Source organism: Melanotaenia boesemani, chromosome 11, assembly GCF_017639745.1.
Source record: "Melanotaenia boesemani isolate fMelBoe1 chromosome 11, fMelBoe1.pri, whole genome shotgun sequence".
NCBI classification, from domain to species: Eukaryota; Metazoa; Chordata; class Actinopteri; order Atheriniformes; family Melanotaeniidae; genus Melanotaenia; species Melanotaenia boesemani.
The window spans coordinates 24,466,911-24,490,730 of record NC_055692.1 but is presented as its reverse complement, the minus strand read 5'-3'; the positions used below and the strand labels follow the sequence as shown (position 1 = coordinate 24,490,730).

Here is a 23,820-nt window from a genome sequence, read left to right as displayed (position 1 = left end):
TTTCCGAATATTGGTGAGCTTACAAAACGTGCACGATAGATTTTCATAGCATCCATAGCTATCAGTGATTAAAATTAACTCAAAATAATAACAATTATAACAAAGCGACACTTTAAATTAAATGGCCAAGCGATTCTTTTCAGTTAAAACCTTACAACGTTCAATGCCAATTAAACTTTGGAAAAAAAAACGTGAAATGAAGCCTACTCCAATAAAAGAGAAAAATAAAAAATAAAGAAAAGAAACTGTCATAAACCACCAAAACCAATTGCCCGCGTAATCGTTTAAAACTAGTTTAAAACTATTTAAAAAATAGTGATTTCTCAATAGGGCTGGCTGAATGGTGAGATAAATTTAGACACTTATAGAGAAGACTGGATCAGATGATGACTGCCCACTTGAGCATCAGTATTATCACTTCACATCCAGGGGTTTCCTTCCCACGGTGCCAAGGGCTTTCCATCCTCCACGCAGGAAAGAAGACCAATTCCCACACATTGTGGTAATCTGCTGTGCCTCTAGCAACAGACAACTAGTACATGCAAAAAGAAAGTAAGGGCGGTGGGAATGAAAACGGGTTTCAGTGACAGGCACCATGCGCATTGACTAACTCTGTGGTTGGGTGCAGGCGGTGCACAGAAATCTAGTCTGCATCATTCCCTGATAGCGTCCTGAGAGGAGAGGCAGGGCTGGATTCTCAGGTAGGGTCTACGATCTTCATCATAGGGATTTTTTTTTCTTTTTAAAACGACATCTGAGCCTTTAAATTGCTTTGAGGTTAGTGCGTGTGGCTGGTGACTCAGTGCATAATAATTGTCTCATATCCCAAGTTGAATGAATGCAGCACTTCATTCAGAAGAGAGATGGACTATGAATAATCTCTTTGGAGGCAACATTTAATAGCATGTATTAATTTGATGGAATACATTTCATTGTGTTCATGAGCTAGTTTCTTATTCACTGACTAAAATGAGAAGAAAAGAAGAAAAAACATTGGTGGAAGTGTGCAACACAGTATGCATGAAGCTGCTGCTGATAAACCTGAGAAACCAATAATGTAAATGAACATTTGATTGATCCTACTGTTTAAAGCAAAAACATCGTCATTAATGCAGAGCTGATGATTAAGAACCTATGCCTCCCTCTTTGGAATTGTTGTATTAATTTACTCCAGAATGCTGTGGTGTTATGATTAAGGACTGAGTTTAATTATATGTGGCTGATGATTAGAACTACTTATGTAGTAGATTACATGTCCTTTCCTTTCATGATGTTTACAACAAGACCAGAGATTAGCTGCACTTTTTCCAAAGCAGTGCTTCCTTGTTGCACATCTGATATAAAAAGCAGACTTGGTCATATATTTGGGGGACTGTGGGGTTGCAGTCTTTGGGCGTTGCTGCAGGATATTTCTTTTTTTTCCCCCAGGGTATGTCAGGGCTTAACGTGCCTACAAATGCTAATGTGGGCAGGGGAGCTCTAAACTCCAACTGTGCCCCTAGACAGGTGATCCACCTATCTACTTGTTGTGATATCAAGTGCCCACACTAACGGAGTTGCACTTGGAGGGTCAGGCAAAACCAAATCAGTTTGTTACTCTCATGTTATCATAAAAAAAAAAGAAAGAAAAAAAAAAGAAAAAAGGAGGGACAGAAAAATTCCTTCCAGTTCCATCACCTCCTCCTCATATAGACCTGAAGCATAAGGATTAAATGGGGGAGGGGAGAAAAGACTGAATGAACAGTCTGAGAAATATCTGCAGCTGCCTCCTTTCACATGAGCAACCATAGTGATTGGACGACACTCTTATGCTGTTACCCCTCTCTCTGTATTTCTTTGTGTGTCTAGTAGTCCATCATTGTTTCCTGTGTAAAGGAAGACAGGGAAAATGGGGGAAACAGGCTTAGTCCCATGGCACAAGTAAAAATGAGTGTTGGAGAACATTAGAAAGCATGTATATTTAGGGGAAATGAAAAAAAAATGCAGGAATGAAGTAAGTGCTTTGCACACTGCATTATTTAATGCCGGAGGATGCTAGGCGACTGTACCCATAATCCCATGTCCTCAGCCTCTTCCTCTTTTACCATGCTGTCTTTTCTACTATCTCTGCTGAAACAGTGACCTGTTCTGCATGAGATTTGAAATTCAGTACAGGTACCATGGACATACTCAATGATGGACACGTTCACACACACACACACACATACATGCACAAAGTGCTTAATCACTCTGATTCCCATCCTCTGATTTTGCTGTTACCATGGCCACAGTTGGTGAAGGTGCATGACTCCATGTTCTTCTGTGCTTTCTGCAATCCATGAATGGAGCCTTGAGCCTTAATCATGTGTTATACTCTAAATATCTCAGCTTTTTGTTTATTAGTTGATAAACTGGAGATACAATATTCTGCCGTTCATGCCTGAGATTCAGAAGGGAGTGGCTTCATCTTCAAATTCTCATTGGAGTGATAAATGAGAATCAATTCAACAGCCTCTCTATAACTGGTGATTAGATCTACCTAAGCAGTGTGGCATATTGGAAAAGACAGATGTAATTAATGTGGGCTTTAAACAAAGCCCCCCAAGAGAGTCAAAGGTTAAATATCCAAAATAGAACTGGGCTGAATCTATGAATACCAACATTTCTATAAGCAACATTTTTTAACTTTCTACCAGATTTTATAATCCCTTGCTTTTTAGTTAATTATTTAGCAGATTACTGCCACTATTCAAATGTTTTAGCTGAGGTAATGCTCTGAGTAACAGCTAAACAACCATCCTTTGCATTTTAAGTCATGTTGCTGAACTTCCCAGTGGGGCTTTTTCTCCTAAATTTGCACCAAGGCTCGTTTCAAGTGCTCTACTGTTTCTGGACGACAGCAGTTTGCCAACTGAGATGTGCTAAAAACACTCAGGGGTATTGTACCTGCTAGTTTATTGGTAGGACAAGAAAGAGAGTCAGATATCCTGCAGCTAAAATGTGCCAGAAAGACAACAAAGAGACAGAATCATAGCCATTACACTTTAATCTAACTCATTTCTTCATGTCATAAACCATGAAGTATATCTTCACAGATCACCAGCTTCAGGTTGCTTAGCATTACAAAGGAGTAGATACAGAGTATCTACACAACCAGCCTTTACTGCATTGAATTAATGCCTTTGTCTGCAGGTCCTTGTTTCCTCAAGATTAGATGGGAAGAAATCGAAGGAGCATAACTGACCAATGCATCAGCAGCCAGTTCTCGAGGTCCCTCCTTTTGCCTTTATGGCATAAAGGGATGAATCACCACCAGCAAAGCAAATTTGAGACTGGCTGTAGGCTCCTACTGGAGCACAGTTAATTGAGTTTTTGGTGTCCTATAGCTTTTTACAAACACATAATAGTTATGAAGGGAAGCAACACAAAAGACTGAATAACATGAAATGGCAAAGAAAATGTGAACCAGGGACATTTTTGCTTCCTATTTCATTTGGGTAGGTAAATCAGTGTGCAGATTTAAGAATGAAAATCACAGCACCCACCCTACATGAGCTACTGAACAGAGCCAACATTTATGGCAGGGTAACAGCATGGTAGCTTTTTGGTCACTGGATGGTCTTTCCTGTTTGTTCTCCAGCAATGCGGGACCTGGAGCCATGCCTGCCTAGAGGGTGTAGTTGTGTGTTTTCAAGCCATTACAGCACTCTCACATTTGAGAGGTGAAGAGTCCTCACAGATGGTTGCACAGCTTGTCCTCGTCAATGCCATTGTCTGAGAGGAAACATCGATAATTTGTCAGCCACAAACCTGGAAGACTAACACTGATACTTAGTTCCTCAGTTTGTTTTTCTCACTGTGTCTTTTTTCTCACTTCCCTAAGCCCACTGTTCGGTGCATAAGGCGTGCACTAAAGCCTTAAAGAGAGATCTTAGATAGAGTAAAAGGCAGTGTAGCTGTGAGTTGTAAATAATTAAAAATGCTGAGTGATGAATTCTTCCTGCAGTAGAGGGCTTGTGTGGTGCAGTGTTTTACAATTTTGCCCAGGTCCAGGCCTCAGTGTGTCATCATGTTGGCATCTCACTCTTCTTGGAGGTTGGATGGAGCTGTGCCATGCATAAGAGTGGGTGGCTTCCTCATGTTTTTAGTGCTTCCTACTCTGTCTCCTCACCAACTTTGAGTTACTGTGTTTGGCATTAGAAGTTAAATATGAGAAGTTAGTTAAAAGTCCCAATCATCATAAAATTGTAGATAAGTGATGCAGGGTCATTATCTGGTATGCACTTTTTCAGTACATTGACATAAATCCTACCATCATATTTATAGTATGCTCACAGTGACATTACAAACTTCTTCATGTTTAACAGGTATATAGTTAGCCTTTTTTTTACTCGGGTTAAGCGTGCAAGTTTACAAGATCAGCCTCATCAGGATCAAGGTTTGAATGTAGAAAGAATGACAAGACTACCAGCAATTGTACAGACAGTTCACCAAAAATATAGATATGAACCTCATGGCATCACAGAGGAAAAGTCAGGTTGTAGTTCGAGTCAAAGTTGTTGAAATACACTGAATAGATGTTGAGAAGTTTTCCTGGATTTGTGAATTTTTTTCTCTTCCTATAATTATCAGTGTCTTTTGATGGACATCATCTTGCTTTTGAGATATTTTAGTCTAGACCAAAGTGGAGGACCACCACCTGAGTGTCAGGCAGACATTGCCATTAAGGGAATCATGCTCTTAAATTGGTTTAAAATAAGCACCAAATCTTTAAAATGATCATTTACAGCTTTGTGATTCCATGAATGAACCAAGTACACAAGGCTTCTCTTCTTTACTTGCTGCTGCGGGTCTATTTGTACACATCAGTTTTCTTGTTAGTAATTTATTACGGCTAAAAGTGGAAACTTGATTACCACTCATAACCCTCTCACAGGGTGCATACTCCAGTCATCCAGTATATCACTTGTGTTTATAGTCTGGTCAGCTTCGTGATAGTACCACTTAGAAGTCAGAACATTTTACTGTCTATAAAACAATGTCTGCACAGGCCTTGAATCTCTTAGAAGAACCAGTGCACAACAACAGATTGTGTAGTTTGAGCTTTGTGTAAGGCTTAACTTAAGGTCTGTATGTGATTAAAAATAGCAGATTGAAAGGGTGTGTAGTAAAATACTGCAAACTCACTGATATACTAATTTACTGCACACATCTGTGCTACAGTACACAAGGAACCCGAGTTATTAGGATTCGAAGAATTGTGAGGTGTTTACAACTAAACAGTTTATTAAGTAAGGGTTTATAGATGACTCTCAAATGGATTTTTACTTTTGTATGTTTCCAATTATTAGATGTAAGACTTTCTCCTAATTATTTTCTCCTCTTGCTATCTATCTATCTATCTATCTATCTATCTATCTATCTATCTATCTATCTATCTATCTATCTATCTATCTATCTATCTATCTATCTATCTATCTATCTATCTGTCTATCTGTCTGTCTGTCTGTCTGTCTGTCTGTCTGTCTGTCTGTCTGTCTGTCCGTCCGCCCATCCATCCATCCATCCATCCATCCATCCATCCATCCATCCATCCATCCATCCATCCATCCATCGACATAGTCTGTCTTTGTAAAACCAAAGGAAATGCATAGAACAAAGACAAAAAAAAAAAGTAGAAATGTGAACATAGGACAGTCTCCTTAGGGAAACCTGTACATACAGGAATTACAGTCTTCCTATACCTCCTGATATCCCTGCTTATTGGGCCACAAATTCCCCAGAATGGTCATCTGTGTATGTGGCTGGCAATCATATACTTTCCATCTCCATGCTGAGATAATTCCTCAGTGGGATTGAGGAATGGGAGGTAGGGTAAGAGGAACTCCATCAGCATCCTGTTGAGGGTCGCAAACCATTGCCTGATAATGATGGAGCGCTAGAAATGGACATTGTGACGTAGTTTGGCAAGTCATCTTCAATTTGATCCCTTGCTTGTTCAGATCCTTGTAGAGAGCATCTAAAAAGGTGACAAAACTCTGTACTGTATGGTCCAATAATGGGAATATGCGTTAGCCCACCATTCTCAGAGTTAGCAGCACCCATGGCTATGTTCCCGCCTTGTGGGCCTGACACATCAACTGTAGCTTTGTGGCCGATGATATTTCGACCACGCCTTCTATGTTTCATTAGGTTGAAGCCAGCAGTATCCATGTAGATGATGTTGTGTGATGGTTGACTTGCTTTCACTTTCATTTTACCCTAAATCCAGAAGACACTAAATGAGTTTTATAAATTACAAGCAGTCTAATTTTGGATTTTACAATTTTGGATAAGATACAGTTACATCAAAGGTAAACAGCACATATTGCATCTTCTTTTCTACAGCCATAGCAAATGTGTAAAGGTCACACTTACTGTACTGTATAGTACTACAAAGTACAGTAAGTTTACTGTGTTGTACTGTATAGTACTACACAGTACAGTACGTTTACTGTGAGGTACAGTTACTGCATGCTCATGCATGCTTTACCTGTACTTACTGATAGCACAACTCCTTCACTCTTTCACCTTTTCTTTCAAATGGAACACTGTACAGCTGCTTCATAGTCATTTGGTGTCTTTTCAGCACCATGTCAGTGGCTGAGCTGCTGACTGTTTGGATGTTTTTAAGATGTTGTTGTCCCCTATAATGGTGTTCTTTATCTCCCTAGTCTTATGGCATTGTTTTCTACAGCCATGGTGCAAATAGCCTCCTACTGTTCAGGTGTCAAAAGAGTCCTCTGCCACCCCTGTGACGTTGTCTTGCAGTCCTATGTAGAAAATATAGTAATGCAAAGCACAAAATTGAGTAAGAAAAAAATGCCACTGTATAAAGCATACTGCATACTACATACAACTGGAATACTGTAAAACAGTATACAAAACGGTCTACAACTGTGGCTCTTATGTCATCAGGAAAGCTCAATTCTCCTCGGCCTCTCCTGTCTCTTCCTCTGTTAGGCCTCCCAACTCCTCCATTCTGCCTCACTCTTCTTCCCCTTCTTTTCTCTGGCTGTTGACCCCGTCCATCTCCTTACCCTTTTATTGTCAGACATTGTAACATTGTGTTGTGCTCCGGCTATACGTGCCAGTTGATGGTTCATGAGATGTACCATTGAGCTGTTTCAGAAACCTGGTTGATCATTGGTTGAGCAATTTACCAGTTCAGGACAGATTTAGAAAAATAGTCTAATGGAAATATATAGAAATATGCTTTACATACTGTATTATGACAGAAACTGCTGACATGACCATGTTGGGACTCTGATTTGGTCATTTGTGAGGATTTCTGGTAAATGATTGGGTTTGGACTACAACAGAGCTTTAAGGACTTTCATTATGCATAAGAAAGTATTATAACAAGGCATCAAGACACAATGAGAGATAAATTTCATTGAACCCAATTGTGGGACTTTGCATTGATCTCCATTTCTCATTAACCTATTTTAGAAACATCCTTGGGGAATAGGCAAGACATAGTCAACAAAGTCATGCTCTTTTGTCATTAAGGCTTTGTCCTTTAAGTGTTGAATACAGCAGTGATTGTTTGTAAGGTTGAGTTATTCCTTTGCCAAGGTGAAAAACGAAACAACTGAGTGTGGCAAGGTTGGCAGATTAATGCTGAGGCTCGTCTCTAGGCCAATGCATCCTTGAGCAAGATGCTGAACCCCAGTAGCTCCAGTGGCAGGTAAGCAGACTGCATGTCATTATGTGATGCACTTTTAAGGATCAAGCAGAGGCTCAGAGGTAGTTAAGAGGTGCAGAACATTTTCCCTTTGTGAGCGTTAGAATTTGTCTGGAAGATTATGCAAAAACTGCTCAGACAAATTTAATTAAACTTAGTGAAGAGGTGGACCATTTGGTGTTGCTCCAGAGCACTTTCTTTAAGATAAAAAAGGACATTGGTTCTGGCAGAATAAATGCTCTCATGCTGGCATTTCTATTTTATATTATTGATCTGTCTACCTTTTAGGAAGAAGATGAAAACAGTTACAGTTACAGTTTGGCATTTTTCTTAAAATGTCAATTGAAGATCTGTGAGAGCACAAATTATTAGACAATTACATACAAAGTGTGCTTTTGCTTTTTCCAGATGCAAGTGAAATGACTTGTCTCTATCCTTGTTCCCCTTTAAGCTCTTTGCGCTCTAACTATAATGATCCATGTTGGATAAATCCATCAGTGTCCCGCTGCCTTGTTGTCACTCCGTCTGCTTTCGTTAGTTCTCATTTCCACGAGCAAGCACCCCAATCTTTGATAAATGTCAAGCTGTCACCATAACAGAGGGATTTTTGTTCCAGTCTGTTCTTTACCTGTTACACATTCTAATGAATCGTACATGAGTTTTCGTGTTTTTATAAAAAATAACTTGTGCAATTGTTCGATAAGACTTGAAGACTGCACACGCCAAGGTGTCAATTCATGTTATCTAAGAAGTTCTAAGAGCTGTGATGGAAATTGTTCAGCGTGTGCTCTGGGAGTTGTGTCTACAAACAAACCTGAAGATGTACAGATGCAGATTTGTATTGACTATTCCCTTTTGACCCAGAGAAGGAGACACAGGCTTCTAAATTGGTCCTCTCCACCCCCATATGAAATTCTGTACACAGAGCTTCTGCTGCGTGGATGACTTACGATGATCAGGCAGAACACTGTCTTGTGTTGATGCTCTCCTTCTGGACTTTCCTGTTGTCATCTCACACATAATCTCTTACTTGCAGATTAACTGTCATAGACAGATCTGCTACTTGCTACTGTGGGTTGTGGGTCACTTGTGCATATTCTGGGTGTCACTTTCCAGACCGCCACATCTGACAACGTCATCACAGTGGCTTTATGACATTTTGAAAAAGCACAGGAGAATCTGTTGCTCCCCAGAGAAGAATCCACCAACTGAGTGAGTCATCTTTTACAGGAGGAAAACACATACAAGATGACTGGTACACTGAGTCAGAGTCACAAATGACGCAGATTTAGTTTAATTTATAATATCGACAGCACAGTCTGAGGGTCACAGTGATGTCATACCTGCAGAATACCAAGGCCCAGAATGACAATATGAGCAAGACAATCCAATTATAACTGGTCTTTCCAAGTAATATAGATGAATCTAAGCAGTACCTTCATCATTACACTACAAACTGATACCTTTTTTGAGACGTACTGTAGTTTAGATCCTGAATGCTAACTTGACTGTCACATGAGTAAAAAGTCCTCTCTTCGCTGCAGAAATGTTTCCCCACCAGAGAGCTAAAGCTCGTTTCTGCACAACTCTGCATGCCGCCACCCATCTGTTTCTCCCCATCTCTCCCTACAGGACAACATTAGACAAAAGTGGGATCATTCATTTTGCCAAGTGAACGAGGGCTACACTTGAGAGCTTCACTACTGTACTGTACAGTCAGAGAAATGTTGGATCTGTTAAATTTTTGACAAAAAAGTAGAGAAAAAAAACTGTTCCCTGATGACTGTGTTGTTACTGTTGCCTTTAAGCAGTACCAACATCAGGAACCCCACCCAGAGATATTTTTAACATGTGTTGTTTTCCCTTATCCTTTGGTCTCAGAGACAAAGAGACAAAAGATTAGAAATTTAAATGCGTGCTGCTTGACATCAGACTGCATAACATAGGGAGTGAGTTAAGGAAAGACACAGCCCCTCCTATTTGCTCCATCTTTCACTTCCTCAAAGGTTTGATAGTGCAGGATTTTACTGCTGTGAAAAGCTGAAGATATGTGAAACATTGATTTTTTCTTTTCTCAGTATCATTAGACATACTTTGCTTTCCTTATCCTACCCTAGCTAATAAGCGCTCTCGTCATCCCGCACCATCACCATTTCTGATATTTGATGCTGGAGAGGCTTTTAGTTAGCCATTCTGTTCCTGTTTGGAGTCTACTGGTCTTCTTTTGAATACTGGTACTTCCCCTCAAGACATATGGTGGCTGCAGCATTCCTTCTTTTAATGTCTGGCAGAGACTTGAATCATCCTAAAGTCGATTGCACAGGGATAGACACACAAACACAGATTGGTGATGTCTTTATATCATTCTCACTGCATCACTCTGAGACTGAATTACGTTATTAGTGTATCAAATGGCCAAAGAGTTCACTATTTTCCACGGCAATCATTACCACTCTCCTCAGTCTGTTCTCACATTGTGCACTTACACAATTTTAGCATCTTATCTTCCATCATTTACTTTAAATACCCAGATGACAGATCTGTCATTAGACTACTCTTCAAAATGAGTGACACACTCCTGTCTTTGTCTTGTTACAGTCCAGTTCTGTTTGAACTGCACAGAACAGCAATAACTTTAAAGCAATCCTATTTATGTCATCTCCTCCACCACCAAAACCCACACCCACTTCTACCAGCCTCCCTGGAAAAAGAACCAAAGTAGTTGATAACTAATAGACAGAAACATTAAACTAACACAACATGACCCATCAGAAATGCTGGAGACAGACTGCAATGTCACTGAATCATACCTTAACTAAGACACTCCTGCTGTATCTGGTTCTTTCAGACTCTCAAACTGGAAGAATATCTCATGGTTTACAGCTGCTCAATTAAGAGACCATGCCACCCCAATTTGCTCAGCCTTATCTCCACAGTCCTTACTGAAGGCACATATAAATTTAAATGACCCAGACCATCCTCTTCAGCATTTTTCCTCTCCAGTTACTAATGCACAGGGAAGCTCATAATGTCAAAAGCATTGTTCTGTTTTCTGTAGCCACAGTGTTCAGCTGTGCCCCCCCTTACTGGAGCAATTGTATAGTTTGGGTTTGCAATTTACAGATCTCTTTGAGTAATGTTTTTGCAATGTTTTCTGTGTCCATTTATGACTCCCATATGTCTGTAGAATGGATTTGTTCAAGCAGGCTTGGCAAGATAAGAAGGTACTAATTAAGCTATTGGCACTGGAAATTGTGCTTATGCTCCCACTAAAAGTTGTGATATCTTTCAGCTTGATATACAAATTCACAGACAACAAGATGACAGATTGACAGATGGGGGAGGAAGAGGAGGGAGGGTGGGGGGAATAATTCTTTATTTTATTTCTTTATTTATTGCAATTATTGGATTTTTGTTGATTCTAGTAATCTTGTTAACAATGATCACCATAGACTACCTTAGATAACCTAATCACTGTGACATCTGGGGTTGTGTTATAGTGCTACGCTTGAAAGAAAACTGTTCTGCTGCAAAATCAGTCTGAGATGATAATTAATTGCATTAATATGAAAAAGGTTAAAGGATAGCTTTAGTGCAAAACACAAAAACCTTTGCTGAATGCAGAATTCATATATGTCTCTTTTCCAGTATTTTTGTGCCCATCCACCTGCTGGCTGCAATAGTGCAGCATGACTGATACAGTGATGAGCAGCGGCTCAGGTCGCTGGGTGTCCAACGACAGGCAGAGGACCATGCACGCGAGGTAAGTGTGGTTTCCGGGTTATTTTTGTCTTGGCATCACTTTCTAACAGTAATGCCAACAATTAACTTTGCCATCCCTTTTTTTTCAATCTGCCTCTAACTCTGGCATGCGATCGATGACACAGTGATAAAGAGCAGTAAGTAGAGAAACTCCACTCGTATTTGCATTGTCTATTTACATTATATGGCTGTGAATCAGAGCCGGCCCAAGGCATGAGCAAACTAAGTCCCCCCAATGCCATCAAATGCAATTGGGAAATTAGGCTCAGCATTTTACCCATCTTTACATTCCTAGAGAGCAGTTGGCTGCCATTTTCCAGCAGCTGGAGGTTAAGGGCCTTGCTCAGAGGCCCACCGTGAGGCCCACCTCTATTGGCACAGTGGGGACTTGAACCCAGGTCCTCCAGACCCAAGCCTAGTTCTGTAATCACTAGACTATCATTCCCTTGATATCAAGAGATCTTGATTTGAAGAAATATACATATATGTCCAAATACAGCATTGAATAATCTAAGAAAAAAATTGTAATAAACACATAAACTTGCTTATATACTAGTTTCATCATGGTTATGGGTCAAATATAAAAATTTACTGGATGACACACTAATAATGCCAGTTTAATCAGTTGCAGGCTACTGCCTCTGTTGTACGGTGCATGTGCAAAGATTTGATTAGAGTCTTGAAGTTCAACGTATAAAGTCAGTGAACATGAGTGGCTGCGGTTTTATGCTATTTTGGATGATTAAGGAAGGTCGTAGGTTTTCCTTTAATTAACCCTTTAAGGCCATTTGATAAATACGCTTTATGGAAAAAAAAAGAAAAAATGTTGCCTTAAACCCTGTTGTATAAAATTTATCCTTGTCTTCTGCCCCCTGATGCATACCTTTGAAACTACACTAATTGTTACATCACATGGAAACAGATCGCACATATGTGGAAATTATTTTGTCTTTTTTTTTATAATACATTTTGAGAAAGGGCAATTAAAGACAAGAGTCAGGCTTTTAAAGGATTAAACTGGTGAAATGGCCTACTCTAAACGTGTCTTGTCTGCTGATGTTGTCTGATGATTTAAAATACAAGTTCAGTATGCCACACTCATGCTTTACTTTGAATATTAGGAAGTGCAAATGAATAAGACAGGTTTTGTAAAATTGCTACCCCTGTACTGTTAAAAACCACAGCCAGACTGACACTGCTATCATATATCAACTACAAAATAAAGCAAAGTATAGGGTGTGTTACATTTACAGTGTATAAAATGATTAACCACCAATAACATTTAAGCATCAGTGGTGCTGTGGTGGTTGGAGGGGCCCCAAAATCAAATTCTGGTCCCATAAAAGATTGGGACGGCTCTGCTGTGATTGTATGTTCAGTCATTCATTGTGTTATGCTCTGTTTGTTCAAACACTGAATGTGAAGTGTGTGTGCACAAATGTATGATTACAGCAGTGATATTAAATGGTCTATCCTCAACTTGAGATTGTGTTTGGCTGATAGGGGCAACTGGACCATACAGCAAGGCACTGGTTCCAGTGCAGACCTGACAGATGAAGAGAAGGAGATTATAAACAGTGTGATTGCCCGTGCTGAGAAAATGGAAGCTATGGAACAGGAGAGAATTGGGTAAGACTTTGTAAACATGCACATAACGGTTATTCTGTCTGTCCTAAATTAGAAAAATCAAAAAGTGAGACTGATGGCATGCACATATTTGGATCTGGGATTATTGATAAATAAAATTCCAATCCGTGCTACTGCAGGCGCCTAATAAACCGCCTAGATGACATGAAGAAGACTGTGTGTGGAGATGGAGTGTCCCGCTGTTTGCTGTGTGGAGAGCAGCTGGGCTCACCTGGGGTCAGCTCAGTGGTGTGTGAGGACTGCAAAAAGGTAAGAAAATATAACACAAGTGCAAACAACCTGCCTTTCTGTTGTGGTTCTTGCTAAAGCTTGGAAAAAACAGGTAATTTAGATAAACTCTGAATTTTTTTGTGTAGAACATGTGTACTAAATGTGGCACACAGTGTGGCAGTCGGCCACGTGCTGTGTGGCTGTGCAGGATCTGCAGAGAACAACGAGAGGTGAGTGCTGCACAGGAAAAATAAAAAATGAAATAGACTTGGAGAGCCTGTGACTCATAGATTATTTTCTGTCTTCACAGGTATGGAAGAGATCTGGTGCGTGGTTCTTTAAAGGTTTCCCCAAGCATTTTCTACCATCACCCATGCCATTGTCTAAAGCAAGGGAGACAAGTACCCAGGAAGCAGCAGAGCCTCAGAGGCCAGCACCTTCTCAGCCCCAAGGGGCAGTAACCCAACCACAACAACTAGGTAGACAGTCAAGTTTTGCTTAAAATGTAGTTTTTTCATGGACTTCATGGCTCATTATTTTTTTTCATATTGGGCAATTTGCAGGTTATGTTAGCTAGCTAGCAAGCAAGCTATTTATTTATTCATTCATTCATTCATTCATTCATTCATTCATTCATTCATTCATTCATTCAGTCAGTCATTCAGTCATTGTTAATTTTAACTGTCTTTGTTAGGTCTGAGTCAGAGTCAGGCTCCTACCTCTGATCAGCAAGTTTCAGGCAAGTTTTCATATTCAGGCATCTTTAAAAAGAGATCACAGTACGCATACTTGATTTAAAAAAGAAAGAAAGAAAAAAGATTGTACTCTTATTTTAAAGCACCCTTCATTATCTTCTGTTCCACTTAACTCTGGTCTCTTTAGGACCCAGTTTGGCTGGGTGGTCAAACACTGTGGGCAAGGCTATATATATACCATTAAAGATGTGCCAAACTAGCCATTAACTAGGTATTTTGCAAATGTGGGACATTGTGATATGGTTAAGTAATGGCAGAAACGATCAGACAACTTGAAAGACCTAAAAGAGTTTAGGCCCATCAATTTCTTCTCTAAGGAATAACGGAAGCAAGTAATTTTATTGTTGTAAAAGGGAATGGAGAACAAACAGTAATGACAAGTGCTGGGTTTAGCGAAGCTGCCCAAAATAAAAACATAATAGAACCGCTAAGGTCTAACTCAAAATCAGCCAGTTGAAAACAAATACTTGGCCTACTAATCTATGTTACCGAAGGTGAAACAGCTCCAATACCTTAAAAAAAATACTATATACAGTTACAATTAACTTAAACTAGCCCAGTAAATTCTAACTTTAACAATTCTAAATTAACTAAACAGTATCGCTGTAACGCTGACAAAAACAACTTAAAGAGAAGCCAAACAGGCTTAATGTTTTACCAATTAAAAAAAGAAAACAACTAGAAAAGAATTCAAGACTACCAGTTGTTAAACAAAACTACAACACAAAACCAAACAGTTGTAACACTGTTGGATACCACTAGCCTATCTACACAAATTACCACTGACTAAACACATGATCAAAAGTCACCAAAGTCCAACAAGCCAAGGGCAAACCGTCTGTGCCAAACAGTTGCCAAAGAATGAGTAAGATTCACAGGGGCTTGACCATCCCGTTTGCTATTTTTCAAAGAACACCAAGCAAAATATTCCACTATTGAGCAGGAAACACTAGCGTTATTAATGGCCATTCAGCATTGTGAGGTTTATCTTGGGTCCAGTTCATTGCCTATTGTGGTGTTTACAGACCAAAACCCTCTTGTGTTCCTTTCCTGGATGTACAACCACAATCAGCGCCTCATGCAGAACACACAGGTTAAAAGCATTTGCAGTGCTCATCGCTGTTATTTTAATGTATGCCGAGTCATTGTTAGCTCCCACATATTAAGACACAATGACAGAACACTGCTGACAAATTTCAGCTGTGATCCCTGACAGTGTAATGCACTGAAGCAGAGATGCTACTCTGCATTTTACCATCTATGAACTGTTAAGTGCCAGCACAACAAGGAAGAATACCAAGCAAATTACTACTATTACTAAAATTGTCATTAAGTGGCATTAGCCCTGCAAGTACCCTGCAAGTATTATCTTTGTTTTGTAATTCTGAGTTTAATCATTTATATACAGTAAAATAATGCTCATTTTCCATTCATTTTTCCAAAGCACAACCTTTTCATAACCTTTGGATCAGCTTTTCCTCTCATGTAACCCCACCTCTCATTTCTCAGTTTCCAAACATCAAACCTTTCATCTGCTTCCCATATTTGGCTGTTCCGCCCACTGTTGCAGTAGAGGGGGACGAGGCCCCAATTAAACAGTCGGAAGATGCATGCTGTGACATGGAATGAGCCTCCAGGTGGTGCTGGCATGATGGGTCACACGGCTTAATTTCACACTTTCAGCGCGATTACCTGTGCAATGTGATTTCCTCATAAAAGAGGGAGGTTGCCTTGGCACTCAAACTATAGGACTGCTGTGTGTACAGGCGTTGGCTGCCACAGCTTGTAGTGTATGTAGGTCAATGCCTTTGCGATGAAAAAGCTGCAACATCAAAAGTATCCTGAGACTCGGCAGTATTGCAGATTCTACTGCAGTAAAGACCATAAGTGGGTTGATTATGCATCTTTCCCATTTACACTGTGCAAGTTTCTGTGCTTAACAAATTCATGCTTATTTTTAGGTGCAGAGCCACAGAGCCGTGCTGGTTACCCACCTGTGGCCCCTAAACCGGTTATGCACATGGCTACAGGAGGGGCTGGGCCTGAAGAGGTGGGTCATGCCAGTCCAGTGGTGATGAAGAAAATTGTCCCTGTGCAGAGCTCCAGACCACAATCTGCTGCTTCAGCCACCATAGCCCAGCAGGGTGAGAAACACCAAGGATGCATTTGCTCACTTCCTTATAGAAAGTCTCAGTCTTTTACCAGATATTGCATCAACAGTGATGTTGTTTTGTACAGATGACTAAATGTGGTTTCAGGTCCTGCAGCAGGAGATGGAGGTGCTTATTCTTCCAGTTCAGCTCCTTCAGAGCAGAGAGCACCTCCTGCTGTAAGAGAAGACAGGAGGCCTGCTGCCTATAATAACCCTCCTCCCCGACATCAGCCTCCCCCAGCCGAGGAGGAGGAGGAAGCCAATGACTATGACTCGGATGAAGCAAGTGAGTACACCATCTGCTATCACTTTTTCGATCAGTAAATTGTATAATAAATTTGGTTTAATTTAATTTTTCAAGTAATTTGACACTTGCGTCTTCTTTTCAATTATAACTTAATATTTGTATTTTATCTCCCGGGGAGCAGGGGTGGCTAATGCCACTAGAGGCTCAACATCCAGAGGGAAGTTTGCTTCCCTCTGGACTTACATCCCCAGACCCCTCTTCTTTCCCGCTCTCTCTGTCTCCCACACACACGTAGGGATTTGGGAGGTTTGCACGCCATGCCGGGTGGAGCGGAGGGGGCCATTCAGTGGTCTCCTCGGATGCACCCCGTGGCGACTCACCTCTCAATTTTAATTGCACTTAGACACTAAAACACAAGAAACACAACACACAAACAACACCTGGGGGGTGTGTCATGCTGTGCATGTTGGGTGGGGCCACCCTAACCCTTGGGGCTTGGGGGCTCACTGTCCTCTGGTCCGCCTGGGGTGTCCCCCACGGGGCACCACGGGGCATGGTGGGTGGTTTATGTGTGACTTGACTGTGTGATAGTGAGTGCTTGTGGGTACGGCACAGGGGAGGGTGTGAGTGTGGGGCTATATGGGGTGGAGATTGGAGTAGGTGGAGGGTGGGGGGAGGGGTCGATGGCGCCCTGGTTCCCAGGGTGTGGTGCTGTAACATCGGGGTGTGTGCTTGCCTACGCCGGGTGGTTTTCTGGGGGGGCCTGGTTCTCCTAGGCATGGTGTGGGCCCTATGTCTTTGGGGGGTGGGGCGGCCGCCTCCGGGCTCCTGAGGCCCTGGGCCCTTTGCTCGGGCTGCCCTGGATGGCCGGTCCCTGGCGGGGCCGGAGGCTGCCGATCTTGGCCCACTGGGACCTGTGCCCCAAGACCGCGGGGGGCTCTTGCTGGGGCCCTCCTCTGCTGCCCTTCGGGTGGGGCTGGAGTCATCTTCGGGATGGGGTAGCTTGGGTTAGTGCTCCGGGGCTGCTGCTGAGGGCCTGGGTCTCTGGGCTGCCCTGGTCTGCCTCTGACCTCCGTAGAGGCATGGTCGCATTTGCACAATCTCACTCACCACTCTTCATCATTGATCACTCCTTAGGCTGACAGTCACTGAGTTGTCCAGCGGGTTTATATCCTAAGAGATTCTTCTTTTTTTTTTTTCCCCCTGTGTTGGTATCTGGTCGCTGTTGTGCTGCTTTCATGATATGTCTTTTTGATTTGGTTATTATTTAAAAAATGTTAATGACTAGCAGCTCTGTTTTTTTGTAAAAGTTGTATGAAGTTTTCTGGTGTGTTCATGTACAGATGTAATAGTTTGTTGTCTGGTGATGGTGTGGACTGAAGGGTCTTTGCCTTCTGTCTGTGATGTTTTTGTCTCCTTTCTTCTTTCCCTTTTGCTTCTTTTAGCTATTTTCCATCTTTTTCTGTCCCCTCCGGTCAGGTCCAGCAAGTAAATAAATAAATAAATAAATAAATCAGATTATCAAGAGGAGCCTTACCCATAGGCCTCCCCTTGGCAGAGCAAATTTGTTCAGCATGATACAGCAAACAGATTATCATTTTGTTTGCTATGATGCTGGACAGGACAGGTAAAAAAAAATTAATTTTAATATTCTTATAATAATTAATCTGCAATTCATCCATATATGGTCAAGTGATCCTCCTGGCTAACAAATGAGCAATGTTAAGCACAATATGTTATCAAAACATGAAAATCCAAATCATAGAACTAAATGTTGAAAATGAGAATGACTAAACCACCAGTGATACATAAGTTATTATATATAAAGCTACACAAGCTCTTTTTTCAAAATAAATTCCATTGTAACGATAAGAATGGTACCAAGCCGTCCATGTTTTTAGCCTGCAGCACCAAATGGACTTTCTTCTTTCTCGGGGGAATTGGATTTAATTTATTTTTATTGAGGTCTAGGTCTTTGGAGCTGTTCAAATAATTTGAGATTCAACAGAGCTAACAAGTTATAGATTCTCTTTGTGCTGGATCTATTCCCTGGTGTAAAAGGAACATTGCAAAAATAGTAATAGTTTTATGTGCCAGTTCTCTGTGGAGATGTGGTCTTGATAGTTATGTCATTAGGCACTCACTGGTATCAGTTCCCCCCTAGTATTATTGATTAAAGTGTCCTGGTTATTAAAGCTTGTTAAAAAGAGATATACATTATGTTTTAAGACTTCGGTTTATGTCCAGGTGAAGCCTCATTAGGTGTGGTTTAATCTAACAAGATTTCCTACAATTCTAATTTATACTGGATAACTAATCAGTAACTACAAGATGAGCTTTTGGTGCTTGTTTTTTTTACCTCAATATTTCTTGGTAAGTTAGTCAGCGAGACAATCAGTTGATCGTCTTAGTCTTTCAGCACCAATATTGATACTAATCTAATACTGTCCAAAAATAGTTTAGTAGTTTTATTTGAACTCCTTAGAAAAAAATTGGATGTATGTACATGCAATTTGAAGCATTTTTCTTATTTTGTTCAGAAAAGTGTATAATTGATATCCTTTGCCTTTTGAGCCCCCATCTGTTACAGGGCTATTATGATGAGAGGAGGGACACATAAGTTAATTCCACCACAGAGAGACTTCATGTTCTTGGTCTTTTAAGTAGATAATGTATGTATTGGTATTGCAATCTTCAACAAACAAAACTAAACCATTTCTATTCCTTCACTTCTTCTTCACTTCTAAATTAAGGGGTATTTTGCCAACACTCTCGATGATAAACAAATTCATACCCACCGAGCATGTTGCATGTTAGCACTGTCAATGTGACCAGAGCTGCTAGTGTAGCCTCGGCTTTCTTATAATGAGGAACAGTGTGTCTTTGGAATTGTGGGTAAGCAGAGCATGGAGAAGTTTATAGCAATATTAGAAAATTAACAGATGACATTAGATTATTTTTCTCTAAGCAACTAGCTATGCAAAGCAATAAAACTCCTCCAAAGAAAATGTGTGTGGGCAGCATCTCAATTTTTTTTCTGTTTTGAATGTCCTCCTTAGAGTCTTGAGTGTTTATTAAATTATTTTTATATTGTGTGCTCTTGGTTTTTAATAAGATTCCCCTGTTGTTCACTTACTTACTTATGAGTGAAGGTTGAAACTTTCTGTCCATCCTGGTCTTATTCAAACCTTAATTCAAAAGATGAGACTTGTTTAATTACAAGAAGATCTTTTCCTATATTTAGACTTTTAATTATTTTATAGCAGGTACCACTGTCTCTCCGTAGTCTAATGAAATGACTGGTTTGGGTCTCTTTCAGCCACACTCGGTTCTCTTGAGTTCAGTCTTTTCTATGAGCAGGAAAGCAACAGCCTCCACTGTAGCATCCTCAAAGCAAAGGTATCACTGTTCCACTTCATTCTTACACGTAAAGAGACGATTTCAATCAAGCTGTTTATGTTAAAAAGCTCTTGCATGACACATTAGCCTAATTGCTCTGTGCAGTTAGTGATAGTCTTTTTCTCTTCAGGGACTGAAGCCCATGGACTCAAATGGTCTGGCAGATCCTTATGTGAAGCTTCATCTGCTGCCAGGGGCTAGCAAGGTAAAATTCACACCTAAAAGATTAATTATAAAAACAAGACATTGTGGTTATTTTAGATCCCTTTGGTTTGATGAGAAACCTCTGAAAGCTGAAGCCTGACATCTTGTGGTGGCTTGAATTGATATTAAAAAAAAAAAAAATTTGCATGATGATTATGTCTAAAAAAATGTTGTTTTCGTATCCTGATTGGCCTGGGATCCAACAGTCTAACAAGTTACGCACAAAGACTCTGAGAAACACCCGTAACCCCATGTGGAATGAGACGCTTACCTACCATGGCCTCACAGATGAGGACATGCAGCGCAAGACCCTCAGGTGGGTAATATATCTCAGTCACATTTAGCTCACACTTTGCAGGAACAGTCTTATTTCCTTGTGTTAAATTGTTGACTTATTTAAAGGTATAATGAACTAATTTGTTTGATTTCTACAGGCTCTCTGTCTGTGATGAGGACAAATTTGGGCATAATGAGTTTATTGGGGAAACCCGAGTGGCACTGAAGAAACTGAAGATGAATCAGAAAAAAAACTTCAGTGTTTGTTTAGAAAGAGTCGTGCCTGTGAGTGAGACAATCAGAAACCAAAAGATGTTTTGTCTCTTTGTGTGAATCGCTTATTGACCCTCATTTTCCTTCTTGCAGACTAAGAGAACTGCAACAGCTGGAGCCGCCAGAGGGATTGCACTCTATGAAGATGAGGCAATGTTTTTGTTTCCAAGCATGTCAAAGCCTGACAGATTCCTCCAGAAGTTCATGTTCAGAAATGTTGTCATTAATCCTGCTTAAATACTTCTCTTCCCTTTTGCTCTTTTATAGCCAGGGAAAGATGGCACAGAGGTAGAAGAGCGTGGTCGTGTTCTGATCTCCCTCATGTACAGCTCCCAGCAGAATCGTCTCATTGTGGGGGTCGTGCGCTGCGTTCACTTGGCTGCCATGGATGCAAATGGCTACTCTGACCCATACGTCAAAATGTAGGTCGAACAGATTAAAAAGAACTTCTTAGATTGTGTTTTAACAACTCCAGGGACAGTATGGATTAGATTCTATACATGTGTAATTTGCAGATGTCTGAAACCTGACATGGGCAAGAAGGGCAAGTCCAAAACACAAATCAAGAAGAGGACTTTAAACCCTGAGTTTAATGAGGTTTGCAAGAGAGTTCAAGATGGCTAAACTTAAAATAATAAAAATAAAACTACTTGATAATCATCAAACCACTGTAACCTTACTTTTTAGCAAAATATTAAGTGTTTTATCGAAATTCTGTATATCTGGATCAATTTTTAGGAATTCAGCTATGACATCAAACACAGTGAACTGGCCAAGAAGACATTAGACATCTCTGTGTGGGATTATGATATTGGGAAGTCCAATGATTACATAGGTAAATATTTAATCAGCATCACTGCTTTCATGAAATAAAAACCAAATGTGTCACCTACTGACCCAATGCTGCTTTAACCTTCCCTCCTCCCTGACAGGTGGTTGCCAGCTGGGTATCACCGCCAAAGGCGAGAGGCTGAAGCACTGGTATGAGTGCTTGAAGAACAAGGACAAGAAGATTGAGCGCTGGCACACCTTGTATAATGAGAATCACGTTGCTAGTGATTAACCATACAGCATGGGTTTACATCTATCCTCCCCAATTGGTTTGCATTCATATCCTGATGCACTTTTACCAATGTAGTGGTTTTTATTTATTATGTCTTACTGTCACACAGGCACTGCTGAAGTTAGTCCCTTTCCTCGGTTTATCATATTTTCTTCCCTGTTTTAATATGAGCAATTTCTCTGCCTGTACTGACCCTAAATCTGCCTCTGGCACAAATCACAGTGGAAATTAATTTGAAGTTTCATTAAAATAACTAAGACATATGTCACTGAACAACTGCACAAAGCCTCTCATGCCTGTCAGTGATGTTAGAAATTACTCTGAACTTGACACATTCTTCACTAAAGGAAATTAAGTTTGAATTGCAGTGGCACAGATAAAATGAAGCAATATGTTATGGCATCTGAGGTCAGACCCATTTTTCAAGTTCACAAAAGCCTTGACAAAGCTCATGTCTGAAATTAATTAGACTGTTAGGATATTATTTGGACTTTCTCATGAGATTACAAAATGCTGCGTGCAACATGTAGAACTGTATAAGCATGCCAGTATACACACATAGGACAACACGCAGCTGCACTTTAAAATACTTCAGCTGTATGAACATATTGTATATTTACATAAAGAAATGTTTACATACTGATACATTGCTCAGGTTAGGATAGACATCTGAAATGACAGATGATTCATTAGTAAGTGGACCATGAGCTAGCTGGATCTTTAATCAGTTGCTGTTAAGTTGTGATTTATAAATATGAAGGAACACTTATATAGTTTAGCAGGAGTTTTTAAGTAACTTTATTAAAACTGTGTATTTACATTTTGTTGGCACTGTTAACTATCAGAAACAGAAACTAAACCTTGTTGATTATCCATTAATTTCTTTGTTGCGTTGTTACCTGGCAGGAAAAAAACAAAAAAAAATCCCATCCTGCTATCTTTGTTCCTTTAAAGCTCGCGGTTCACTCTGACACCTCAGAGTTTTTTTTACTGCAGTGTTTACACCGATTGCAAACGGTTATTTTTCTTACAGGTGTCCAGAACAAATATAGCTGCTGTGCTCAATGATATGAGAAATGGGTGAACAGGTTGTGTCAAAAGTATGTGCAGCTTTACCTGCATGCACTGTGCTTGTGACTCTCATGTGCCTGGGGCAATCATGGCCCGCTTTAATATTAACATATCCTTTTCACAAAACAGGACCCTTTCCCCTTTGCCACGCCCTAATCATTCAGTGCTTTAGTGTGTGTTTGTTCACTAATCACAGCAAACCAAGGAAAGCACACCTTACAAAGTGGAATGACCTCAATTTATACAGCTTTCTGCAAGTTATATCATTGTCAAAACAAAGACAAAAACAAAACATCCTATGCATGAAATGTCTTGTGGTTCAAGATATATATACTTTGTAAGAAACCACTCTATCGTAATTTCATTAATGTTTACACTTCTATCCCATAACATTCCTATTGAAACCTAATACACTGTACAAGCGGCCATACTCTGCATGACTATGATGACTGTGGTGTACTTTGAATAAACTGGTTTGTTAGCATCCACGCATCCACTTATAATCGACTGAGAATGAGAGCTAGTCCAACTCTGTCAGTAGCAGACCGAGATTAATCTCAGTATTTGATTATAAGGTCCTGTGCGCACACATTCACGTTCAAATCTTTAGAAATGTCTTGTTTTCTATGTAAAGCCACTGTGCCCCCTTGTGGCAGTGTTTCATGAACACACCAGGATTACGCTGCGCTACATCAGCTGCTGTGATCATCACCTGATAATTATCCATTGGTGTTTAAAAAACAAAAAACAAAACAGGCTTCTCTGAGCTAAACTCACTGTTGTCTACTTGATTCTGCCGGTACAGTGGAATGTTCCTTAATCTCTGTATTTGTACATAGATAGTGCATGCAGTTAAAATATGTATGTTTGCAAGTAACTTCGCATGTAAAGATTTTGCAGAGTTTACACAGACCAATAAAATCAAATGAAAAGCAACATGCCTTGTGAATATTTTAGACACTGAAATCAAACTAATACCAAGGATGATTACTGAGACGAAAATCAAAAGAAAACACCCATTATTATTAGTCAGATGTGACTGATAATTTTATATAT

General features: G+C 40.2%; 1 protein-coding gene across 4 annotated transcripts; it reads left to right on the top strand.

Moving 5' to 3' along the window:
* Positions 1-364: 364 nt before the first annotated feature.
* LOC121649009 (rabphilin-3A-like) lies at positions 365-23,700 on the top strand. 4 transcript variants are annotated; one of them, XM_041999540.1, is made up of 20 exons: positions 365-552; positions 629-701; positions 11,354-11,468; positions 11,593-11,604; positions 12,971-13,096; positions 13,234-13,363; positions 13,471-13,554; positions 13,635-13,803; positions 14,019-14,063; positions 16,041-16,223; positions 16,338-16,517; positions 19,798-19,877; positions 20,008-20,082; positions 20,288-20,397; positions 20,516-20,642; positions 20,724-20,780; positions 20,898-21,052; positions 21,146-21,227; positions 21,369-21,465; positions 21,563-23,700. In XM_041999540.1, exons 3-20 carry the CDS (start codon positions 11,395-11,397, stop codon positions 21,691-21,693), a joined length of 1,917 nt encoding a protein of 638 aa, XP_041855474.1. In that variant the 5' UTR covers positions 365-552; positions 629-701; positions 11,354-11,394; the 3' UTR covers positions 21,694-23,700. The 4 variants fall into 4 exon arrangements, with proteins under 4 accessions (XP_041855474.1, XP_041855473.1, XP_041855476.1 ...); XM_041999539.1 differs by having other exon boundaries at positions 365-701; XM_041999541.1 differs by lacking the exons at positions 365-552; positions 629-701 and adding an exon at positions 716-777.
* Positions 23,701-23,820: the final 120 nt, after the last annotated feature.